Source organism: Xiphophorus maculatus, chromosome 3 (assembly GCF_002775205.1).
Source record: "Xiphophorus maculatus strain JP 163 A chromosome 3, X_maculatus-5.0-male, whole genome shotgun sequence".
In the NCBI taxonomy this organism is placed as follows: Eukaryota; Metazoa; Chordata; class Actinopteri; order Cyprinodontiformes; family Poeciliidae; genus Xiphophorus; species Xiphophorus maculatus.
In genome coordinates this window covers 31,835,417-31,847,414 of record NC_036445.1, presented here as the reverse complement: position 1 = coordinate 31,847,414, position 11,998 = coordinate 31,835,417, and the positions used below count along the sequence as shown (strand labels likewise).

Sequence of the window (11,998 nt, the reverse complement as noted above, 5' to 3'; positions counted from 1 at the left end):
AGATGTTGCAGCAGGAGGAAGACGCCGATCGATGAAGGCCAGGATCTCCGCAGGTCTGATGAGCCTCCTCTCCGCGTGGATGGTGAGGTCACACAGGACTTGGTGCTGGCAGGAAAAAAGGCACCAGTTCTTCTTCTTTGTCTTTGTCTTCATCTTTGTCTTTGGGGTCTGAACCCAGCCGATGAGAGAAGTGCGATTTGAAGCCACAGGTTGTGGGGCTGACGGGTTGGTCCCCATGGCCGGACAGTCTTCGGCTCCGTGGCCCCGGCTCTTCTTCAGCTGCAGAGTTCTTTGTCCATCTCGATCTTGGCTCGAAGCTGCCCGGAGGATCCAACGAACGGTTCCTCTTTTGCACCCACCTTTTATAGGGTTTATCCACCTTTTGGTGCGTTTTCATTGGCTGTCTGCTTAGACAGATGATCTCATATCCATCACTGTCTTACAGACATTATGTCCTAATGTCTGTGCTAATGTCTCAGGGTTGCTCAACCTCCTATGTCCGTTGTCTGCACAACCTTTCACCTAAATAAGGCGTTGATCATCTCTGCTCTCCTGTTAGTTCCTCTTTTTCCCTTAACCGTTCACCGTTCACCTACCATCCACCTCCAACATATCAGTGATGTTTAATTGTAGTTACACCTTCTACACCATTTCAAGTTCAATGTCAAAATCACATTTATATCACATTTATTTTCTTTAGCTTCTCTGATCTAGCATTCATTTATAATTTTATAACCATAACTTATATCACATTTATTTTCTTCAGCTTCTCTGATTTATCATTCATTTATGATTTTATAACCATAACTTATTAATTATACTTATTATAATCTTAATGTGAGTTATTACAGATGTTTTTCTGAAAAGAAACCAAGAATAATCCATGATTCTAATTATTTAATACTAAAGTTACAGTTACTTGTTTTTCTTGTAAGTGTTCCCACAAATGTTCGTGTAAATATTATTACAAGTAAACCAATATTAATATAAGTATTTTACTTTGAATCTTATCAAATTACCAAAATGTTTAGATTTCATTCTTTAAACTTTCATGATTTAAAATAAGGAATAGTCTCAGCTATTTTTTATAAATCTGCAGGCTGGAACTTCCTCTTTTTCCAGGAAACCTGCTTTTCCTGTTTAATGACTCTCTTTGACTGACTATGATTTCTTATGATTAGATAGAGAAAAGTAGAATTAAAGCAAAGTTTGCATGAGACAAAAACAACACACACACAACCAGATTTATTTTATTGACACTTAAGTCTACTGTTGGGCCTAGATATCACTTGAGTGATTCATTTTAAAGATAACTTTATTTATTATTACTGTTAAACTAACTTTATTGACACTTAAGTCTACTGTTGGGCCTTGATGTCACTTGAGTGATTCATTTTAAAGATAACTTTATTTATTATTACTGTTAAACTAAAATCTCCAGCATGGGGAAGTGGGATGAGCTCGGATTTTCTTGACAATTTGTGGAGATTTTATGTGTGTCAGTATATGCGTCCTATGTTACGTGAATATTTCTGTCTTAGTTTTGTTCAGTTTTGACTGACAAAATGCCAGATGTCAGTGATTTGGCATTTTATTGTTTTCGCTTCATGGCTCCAAAATTAGAATAACTTATCTAGAGATTCTGGGATATTTTGATGGTGAAAGAATGTACCAGGAAACATGAAACCCAAATATTGAAACTGAGGAGAAATGTTTCATCTAAGTTCACTTAGTATAAGCATGTCAGGCATTTGTTTGGTTTAATTTTTCTTTTTTGTACCTATCTGTACTGCTGGAAAGTTTTATTTACCTTAAATGGGGGAAAACATGGATTAAGCAGCAGAGTTCAGTATGTGAGGTGTGAGATGCAAACACACATGTATATGTGTGTGTTTAGAAGTATATGTATACATATATACAGTATGTCTACATATGCATAGAGGGAAGGCTGCTTCCCACAGTCATCTGTGTAGCCTTAACCACCCTCTCCAGAGGTTAATTTTTTTTAGTTTATTATTGCAAAATGTGCCTGGAAATGAAACATTTATCTCTAATTTCATCAAATACCCAACCTGAGACAAACCAAATATTTTTTTGGAAGAATTTTGTAGGACAGTGATTCACAACTGGAGGGACTCCTATCCCCAGTGGTATATTACAAAGGTATGGGGAAATATTTTATATTTTATTTCACAGATTATTGGTATCAATCATTTGCCAGACACATGCACTTTGCACCCCTTAAAAAATAAACCTGTGGGGTGACATGCTATGTTTTACCTAAAAAAGCACACAAAAAAGACACAAGCAAAAACTTACATGTGGAAAAGACAAAAGCGTGGTTATCAGTACTGATCAACTGAAAAATGACACTTTTCAGTTGAACGAGAGGGAGATAGGGAGAGAGAGAGAGAGAGAGAAGACACACAGAGGTCACAAGACAAAAATGCACCAAAGCAACTGGCTCAAGTGGTCAAACTTAAAACATATGTCCAAACTCAGCACTAATTTCAGCCAGTATTTTCAGGACACTGAAGAAAAGTCAGAAAGACTGCTTTGGGTGAGACACCCAATTACACTGATTGAGAGCAAGAGCACCTTTCCTGCAAGGCTGCAGGAGCATCTGATGGACTTATTCCATCCACAATCAGAAATAATAACAAACAACACAATAACAATAACTGTAAAAACCAATACTTCATGCTGAGTTAAAAGTCAGTGAGGAAAAAATAAGCTTTAAGAAAAGACTTAAACACAAGAAGAGACTCAGTTTGTCTGATATGCAGAGTTAAACCGATCCACAGTTTTGAGGCAGCCACAGAGAATGAGCGATCACCTCTCAACCTCCTCTTCGATTTCAGAACAACTAACAACTCATCTGTTGACCTGAGAGAATGAGGGAACATTTGGCTGAGGCAGAAGACAGAGAGGGATTTTTAAATTATGTTTCATTTAAAAACAGACAAATTTTAAAATCTATCCTAAAATGTACTGGAAGTCAGTGAAGAGATACTAAAGCAGGAGTAATGTACCCTCGCTTCCTAGTACTGATTAAAAGCCGAGCAGCAGCAATAGAAACCAACTGGAGTCTAGAAAGTGACTTCTGACATAAAGTTCAAGTCTAAACAAATGGTGAAAAAAAAGCAATTAACATTTCAAAGTAATGCAAAACAAGAAAATGTTTTACTTTGGCTAGTTGCCTCATATATATATATATATATATATATATATATATATATATAAAGCTGTATTTGACAACTGAACTATAATCCAGCCTTACACTGAGGTTTGTTGCAACAGGTGTTGCATACTGATTTAAAGGGGCCAGGTCAACATGAGGTTTTGAGCTGCTGCTAGGCCCAAACAACACAACCTCTCTCCTTTTGTCATTAAAATGCAAAATATTACCTGTACTAATCAGTTCTACTTTTGGAAAATCATTAACACATTTGATGGTATACAAAATGGTTCAGGTGACACATAGTCAAAGAAGGTTGTGAACTGGTGTAGGGCCGGTTGTAATCTGGGCCCCTACCATTCAGTAGGGCCTGTCTTTATAAATACACTGTAACGAAATGTAACTAAATCACAATGATAATTGCAAACATTTAGTTCGTTTTATTTCCCGGTTTTTACTTTTATTCTGTTAAGGAATTGTCTTTCAGTGGCTGCGTACTTGTCCGTCCTCAGTGCACAAAGAATTAACCTTATGGAGTTTTTTCTCCAGTCATTTATTTCCCAGTGTGCGACTTGTTTATCTACATATATTTGAAGCTGAAATTACTTTTGAAGCAGAACCTCCATCGATCTGGGTGATTTTTTTTCCAAATAGAGCTGGAGCCCATTACCGAGATTCTCCGACACACACACACACACACACAGGTGCGTGCGAGCGCGAAGAGTGCGACAACTTTGTGAGAATATTAACACCACGATCGTTCTTGTTGCATTGGATAAGACAAGTTTTCTAAAATATATGGTTAATTTGCAGTGAATTTGTAAGGTAATATATTGAAAACTATGTTTTTCTGAGAAAATAACAAAAAACCTTGTGTGAACTAGATAGAGTATAACTGTTAGTGCTTTATAAAAGCAATTTATAAAGAATGCTTTATAGATAATGTGTGTATTTAAAAAAAAACAACTCTTGAGACAGATATATCGGATGTACTTATTTAACTTCTTTAAGAAACAATAATCATAGACGCTAGTACACGAAATAATGGTCGAAATGTTGAGTGCCCTAAAGAAATAAACGTGACTGAAAATAAATTAACTGCATTTCTTAAAAAGTAAGAGAACTAAGTGGCCAATTTCGGTTGTCTCACTTTTTCACCTTGAACCACGAGATGAATATGTCGCCGACCAATCACCGTCCATTGTGCGCCCATCGTTTTAAAGAATAACCAATAGACAATCGCTGAGCGTAAGCAATTGTCCAATAGCAACTATGTTGTTTTCAGTGGGCGTGTCTCCCACTGTAGCAGAAGAAACTGTAGCTGCGCTTCTGATCACAGAATCCTACCAGATGGAGGGTCATGGAGCTCTGTGCTAGATGGAGGTTGTGTGCGGACTCCAACGGCTCCAGCAGGCCCTCCAGTGACAGCTAACCATACTGTCTGCATTGAGGTAAGGAAAACATTTTCACCGTAGTCTGGGATATTATTCAATTCAATCGGCCGTTAGGTTGAAATCTCATGCTTACCTCTATTTCAGTTTGCGGCTCAATTTGTTTATGTTCTTGTATTAAAATAGCCGGAAAACACATGTAATTTGTTAATTAATTTTCTTTTCTTTCTTCCTCTTGTAGGCATTTTCCTAGGCTGTCATACAAGTTTCACACCAGGTGTGGTGGATCAAAGTGTGCGTTGAGTTCTTCGGTGTCACCAAATTCTAATGAATATTCCCTCAGTAGTAGGAGGTATGAGGTAGTTTGGTCTCATGGGTCGTGAACTATCAGGAACACCTGTAAACGTAAAGAGGGCTCCGCGCGCCGTCTGCTGTGGGGTTTAGGCCGAGAACGGGGGAGATTTCGCTTCAAGAGCAGGACATGAGAGAGCTGTACGTGCTGTAAGTGCAAATCGACTTAGAAGGGAGAGGGCCGGACCGGACCGGAACACACCGCCAACATGAAGGAAAAATCCAAAAATGCGGCCCGGACGCGTCGGGAGAAGGAAAACAGTGAGTTTTACGAACTGGCCAAGCTGCTGCCGCTTCCTTCTGCCATCACCTCCCAACTAGATAAAGCCTCAGTTATCCGCCTGACAACCAGCTACCTGAAGATGAGAACCGTGTTTCCTGAGGGTAAGAGGGCTGGCTGCGATACTTCCATGCAAAACACCACAGAGCAAACAAAAGTGGCCATTATCCAAATAAATATTTCTTCCGACTATGCAACTATTGTTACTGTTTTTAGCATACCAGTACAAAACTTTGTAAAATCTATTTTATTGGACAGGACACCTTCAAACCTCAGACTTGGAGCTCATCACCAAAGATAAATCGTTAAAACAGTGGAACCATGCTAAAAGTAGACAAAGCTCCTAAAAGGTGGTCAGTTATTAAGGGATCGGCTGTTGTAAAGTATATATAAAAAAGGTCAGAAATAAAGGCCCCGTCCTGCGTGACGTTGATGGGGCCATTGATATTGTGTGATCAACACGTGTGATCCATGAACATATGGAGCCTCGTTTCAGTGAAGTTGGTGATAATGAACCAAGATGATAAACACAAAGAAAACCTTGGCATGACATCGGCACTATACAGCCCTTTATGTTGAAATATAAATATTGGCTTCTGCAGGAAATGTACGTTCTATTGATTGGCAAAATTATCTGAGGTAATCTGATGTTATGATCCTGGAGTATAGTGCTTGTAGTCTATCTGGGCTACAGTTGTTTAAACATGCTGATGATCTTAAATTACCCTCCAATTATTTGAGAAGACTTTCCTCAGCTACCCCATTACAGCCATCCTGTGTACTGCTGCAGAAAAGGCTGAGTCCCTCATTGCATTTGCCTTTTCTGTGTGCTGCTGCTTGTTGTGTGGCAGCGCGGTGCTACCTGCACAGCTCTCAATAGTTAGCCCTCAGTCCTTCGGTAAATGGGCTCTATTTTTTTAAGTGGTGGGCAGTTCTTACACCGTCTCACTTCCCTGCCTAACCTGCACAACGGTACAGAAAAAAGACAGAAACATAATTTAAATACCCTTAATGAACTTTGTCAGCTTGTTTTAAGAGGTGTCGCTGTTAGATTAGTCTACAACCTCCCAGGTTTGGTTGACCGAATTTGTCTAAATGCATAATTACTGTTAAACATAATTAATGTTTTTATTGTTCTTGTTCATTTTACATTATTTTACTTACACAACAACTGTTTGATTGGGTGAGGGTCAATTAAAAAGTAAAATGATACATATAAATAAATGAGTAAATAAACAAATAATCGAGTCATTATTTCAGAAAGAGAAATTATTTCTTCATTATTGATCTTAATTTTAACAGCATTTGGGCGAGGGTACTTTCTTGAAACTTTTCTAGAAAAGGCTTAAAGTGGAAAAATGTTTTTTTCCTTCATTTCACCATGAAATCGTCCACATCCAAAGTGATTTTCTGTTTCTCATACTGAGCCATGCTCCTACCATCTGACTGGCGGCTGCTTGCAGCGCTTATTCGTCGCGTGTGCGGACCCTGACATTTATTTAGCCATAAGTTCATAATTACATTATTATTAATATTATTATATAATTTTATTATGTAGCATGCCATTTCTTATTTTAAAGTATTTGCGTGTCTCTTGAAACAAAATATTAAATATAATGTTGATACGCTATATTCTTCCTCCCTCCTTTTTAATTTTCTTGCATTTTGCTGGGTTGATCGTTTTTATTTTATAGATTTATCTCAGTAGTTGTGAAGCTACACTAATTTTATTCAGTCATTTTTAACCTTAATTATTTTTAGACCTAAATCATCAACAGCATCACCCTCCTTAGAAGAGCTTTATTGTTAACAGATTATTCTTATAATGCCTTATAATGTGCTGATGAATTCAGGTGGGTCCACAAATGAGCCTCACTAACGATTTACCATTTTTTTAACCCCTTTGCAGCAAGTCAGAAATTATTTCTAGTCTTAAATTCTGTTATTATTATTATTATTATTATTATTATTATTATTATGCTACTGAGCTGGTTTATAAAAACATTATTATTTATTTCTCTTTCAAGTGAAGGCATGTTGTTGTTGTTTCTCCCGCTCTCTGTGTGTGTTTAGTCGCTGCTAGTTTATTATTGTTATTATTATTATTATTATTATTTTTTTTTTTTGCTGGATTATTCTCCAAGCCTTCAGTACATTCTAGCTGGTACGCGGCGTGCAGGCGGAGCTCTGTGACCGCGGCACGCCGCTTGTTTACTCTGCAGATCGGGATTTACATCTCAATGCGCTGCGCTGCAGCGCATTCATTTTCCAGACCTTACTTCATCTGAGATCTGTTTCGTTTCAGAAAAGGTAATTGTTGCGTGTTTACTCTGCTGAAGATTCCTACATATAAAAAAACAAAGCTAGTTGAAAGACAGTCAGTCTGACTTTACTCCTGCAGGCTTTCTTGACTCTTCTTAATTCTTCTTAATTTCATATTAGGGTTTACAGTGCTGCAGTTCTGGAAGCTTATACAGTAATTGTAAAGCATTTTCTTTATAAAAACACATCAGTCACTCACAGAACTGTAGGCTGCATTTATTTAGTCACTATAACAGACAGTTTGATTTCTGATAGTTGCTGCAGAAACTATCAGTGTCGTCTTTGTCTTCAAAAAGACAAAGAAGACACCTTCTTTTTGTCCACTAGAGATTTCTTTCCTGTGTGTTTTAGTAACTTTTCCTGTATGTTAATGTATCTTCCTGCAGGTCTTGGCGAGTCCTGGGGTCATGTGAGCCACAGCTCTCTGGATGGTGTCAGCCTGGAATTAGGCTCCCATCTTTTACAGGTACTGCCCGAAGGCTTCACTTGTAGTACATTGAAAGAAAATTATTATTATTATTATTATTATTATTATTATTGTTGTTGTTGATGTTGTTAAGCTAAGCTGGATGGACTGTGTGTATGGAGGGGGGCTTGGTAGCTGTCACCATCTGCCTCCTGCTGCCTTCATTCTCCTTGCTTTGAGAGTGAAATGAGTTGAACACATTCCTGGTCACGCACACATCGTGTCTGTCCTGCCCCTCCTTCCCCCCACATCAGCAGCAACACAATGGAGTGCCTTTGCAGGGCTCCAGGCTAACAAAAAGGAGAAACTAAAAACAAAGGTTGCCTGGCACTGATTGGAATAATTTGTCAATAATACATTATCACTATAAACATTAAAACAAACTTCACTGCTGGAAGGAGAGGACCTCTGAGTGAGGCGAAGTGAGTACACTGATAGTTATGCAAACAGGCAGTTTGCTAAACAAGTACTTAGTAAGAATGGTACAATGGATTTTCATGACAAACTGTTTTCTCTTCTATTAACTATTTTGACATGTAACTAATACTGACATAGAATAACTCTGAAAGTTACCAACTGTACAACCTTTGTCATAATACAAAAATAATTACATCAGAAACATGACATAAATTAATCAGTTTGAAGTAATATTGCGATAACAGATTTCCAGGTTAAGGAAACAAACTTTTGTCATACAACTTGTATTATTTTAACAAATATCACCATAATTCCAAATAATCTGCAAATAAGACCGACTGAAATACTATGTGCATGGTAATAACACAATGTCAGTACTTCTCACTGACCAATTTTTAACTTGAGAATTTAAAGCGTATGCAGTATAAACTTGCATAAAAATCTGCAGACAGGCAGTGAAAATAAAACTTTACTCATCAGGCTGACTCTATCTCTGAAAAATAGTAAATCTGAGTAGCTGATATTTCTTACAGTTAACTTTATTTTAATAAAAATGTATATATGTTTAACCTTTTTTGACAAAATATTTAGATTAAAAACCTCATTTTCAAGAGACGGTACAGTTACAACATATAAACAGTTAAACACAGGTAACAAAAAAAAATGTATTATGTGAAAGAAATATTACCAAATATGTGAAAGAAATTAGATTCATCCACAAGATTTGGAGCCAAGGATCTGTTGATTTTCACTGGGAAGAAATCAAAAATGATCAGCTTACAGCAGGACTCTCAGTCTGATTAATACTGGACATTTAACAACTTTTTAGACATAATTTCTTGAACGTCTGAAAAAAATTGTAAATCAGTTATTGATCTAACCCATGATCTAAAAATGTCGTTAATGTCAGACTTGAAAAGCTGAAGTTGCAAGCTGTTACTGAAATGCTTTTCTGTCAGACAGTATTAATTATTTCTTTATATTTTCTAGCACATAAAGTCGGTGAGCAATTCTGTTTTGATTATTGGTATACAATTCAATAGCAGTAATAATGATAATAATAATAATAATAATAATAATAATAATAATAATAATAATAATAATAATAATAATAATAGGCAGAAAACTATTTTACATTGCTATGGAAATTAAAAACTCCTTTGGTTAAACAAATCATTTTATAAAAATTATTCCATCACTTTTAGTTGAGAGCACCTTGCACAGTTTCAGTGTTCAATGCCTTATTCTTTTGACAGCTGTATGGTTGTAACTCTTTCTACTGTGACACCTCCTATACAATTTTAACAATAAATGTGATATTGATAAAAAGACATATGACTTTTTTTTCAGAAAGAAAAAAAATATTAGTCTTGGTCTGATAATAGTCTTTTTTTTTTCTTCCAGACTTTAGATGGATTCATTTTTGTGGTAGCTCCAGATGGAAAAATAATGTATATCTCAGAGACAGCGTCAGTGCACTTGGGTCTATCACAGGTTAGTTTTTAAAAGCCTGTTCTGTTATCCAATTGCACCTTTCACATCCCAGCTCAGAGCTAAATGTTCCCTTCAACAGGTAGAGTTGACAGGAAACAGCATTTATGAATACATTCATCCATCAGACCATGATGAAATGACAGCGGTCCTCACAGCACACCAACCTTACCATTCCCATTTTGTACAAGGTAATCTCTCATGCAACCCTACAGTTTTGCAAAACGTGAGTCATGAACTTACTGCACAACATGAATAACTTCACAATTTATACGTCTTTGCAGAGTATGAGATGGAGCGCTCCTTCTTCCTAAGAATGAAATGTGTCCTGGCTAAAAGAAATGCTGGTCTCACCTGTGGAGGCTACAAGGTACAAGAGTCACACTGATGAACCACTCATAATGCTGCTTGGTTCTTTGTTCTTTTATGTACCTTAAAACCTGGAGGATGCGGACACCTGGAGTAAGACAAAGGGTCCACAATAAAGGGATGTCTATTAGGCTCCCAAGAGAACATGAAAAATAAAAAAAGCAATATTGAAACTTAAAATTTGTCATACAGTCTTCATTTAGATTTTAAATTGTTGTGAGATGAAAATTTATTTCTTGCAGGAAATGAAACAGACATCTCTCAAGACATGGTGAAACAATATTGAAGCAGTGTCAACTTTGAAAAACTAATTTATGTTTTTGTAGTTACATTTTATTTAAAAATGTCATGATGGGTGTTATTTATAGCCTTCTCAATAATCGATGGAAAAATCTTTATTGGCATTTCAGCAACCAAACCTTTTTTATAACTCCTTTTATTCCACTGGTAGTTTGATTAATCATATTTGGCGATAAGCTTGCAAAGCCTTCCTGCCATTATTCTACTATGCGCCACAATTATTTAGTAGATGCTGCAACACTAATTATAAAAATCCCATATACCCTTTTTTGTGCAAGCTTATCTATCTTTTTCATTTACATGGTTTAATTTTTTAGTATAAAGTTAAAAATAGTCAATTGAGCAGTTTCCTAAAAAATCCCTTTATTTGTATAGCATAAGAACAAGAACAATTACACAAGAACTAGTACAATGTCTAGTTTATTGTAGTCAGAAAAAATACTTTAGTGACAATTGCTCTGCCAAGGAAATTTAGTATTGACATTCTTCAGTATGTCAAAGCTTTATAATACTTTATTAACCTAATGTCCCTGTCATTTATTTAATTAATGAATTTATTTTTTGCCTCTGAGTCATTTGATTTTGAGTACTGGCCAATCCTGAGGCCCGATCCAATATTTCAAAAATACATTTAAAAAATAAAGAGCAAAGAAAAAGACAAAGGATCTACTTTATTTATCATTTAACAAAACACTGAGGCTGTGTAAGTCAAGTGCAGATATTTTGTTTTGGTGCAGCAGTTTTGGTTAAAATTAACATTTGACTAAATGAAGAACTATATTTACATTATATTTAATTTAGAACAGGATCACCAGTACCGTTTGCATGTATAATTCCATTGCAAAGCGTAGTGGGTGGATCTCCTCTCTGCTCTGCTGCATCAAGTCCTCTGTAGGTGTGAGGGGCTCACTGCTGCTCTCAACTCTCGTTGTAACTGCAGTACTATCGAGGCTTTTTTTTCCGTTTTGTTGCCAAAGTCTAAAATAAACCAGAGAAAGCTAGATTTGTCACTTTTTTTAAAACAATTGCTAGAAGGGTCTGAACAGTTATGAAATACTGTACAGCAACAACGTTGCTACTGTAAGTTGGCAGCAGTGCTTTACTTCAAGCTGATGCTATGTTCTGTTTCGCTTTACAGCCGTCACTTCTGTAAATTGCCAGGCACATGTTGCTTTGAGACAGTCTGACTCTGTATCACGTAACTGTATATACCGACTGTTATTCAAGTCAAGTCAAAGTTTATTTATATAGCACATTAACAACAGCCTCAGCTGAACAAAGTGCTTCACAACAAACATCAAATACTAAACAAATAAAATTAAGCTTAGTATTATTCAATGTGTGCTTAGAATGAATATGTATCTGATCCCTGATTGGGATTAACACCAGATTCTGAAACCATGTGATTAGGCCAATTTTCGATGACGTGATCA

The 11,998-nt window shown here is 36.4% G+C and overlaps 1 protein-coding gene across 1 annotated transcript in view; it reads left to right on the top strand.

Moving 5' to 3' along the window:
- The first annotated feature begins 4,539 nt into the window (after positions 1-4,539).
- sim1 (single-minded family bHLH transcription factor 1) overlaps positions 4,540-11,998 on the top strand; it is a 28,030-nt gene continuing 20,571 nt past the window's right edge. Inside the window, exons 1-6 of the mRNA XM_023331352.1 lie at positions 4,540-4,629; positions 4,811-5,304; positions 7,909-7,988; positions 9,810-9,899; positions 9,979-10,087; positions 10,181-10,266. Coding sequence (XP_023187120.1) covers positions 5,130-5,304; positions 7,909-7,988; positions 9,810-9,899; positions 9,979-10,087; positions 10,181-10,266 — 540 coding nt within the window. The 5' untranslated portion in view covers positions 4,540-4,629; positions 4,811-5,129. The remainder of the gene's footprint in view (positions 4,630-4,810; positions 5,305-7,908; positions 7,989-9,809; positions 9,900-9,978; positions 10,088-10,180; positions 10,267-11,998) is intronic.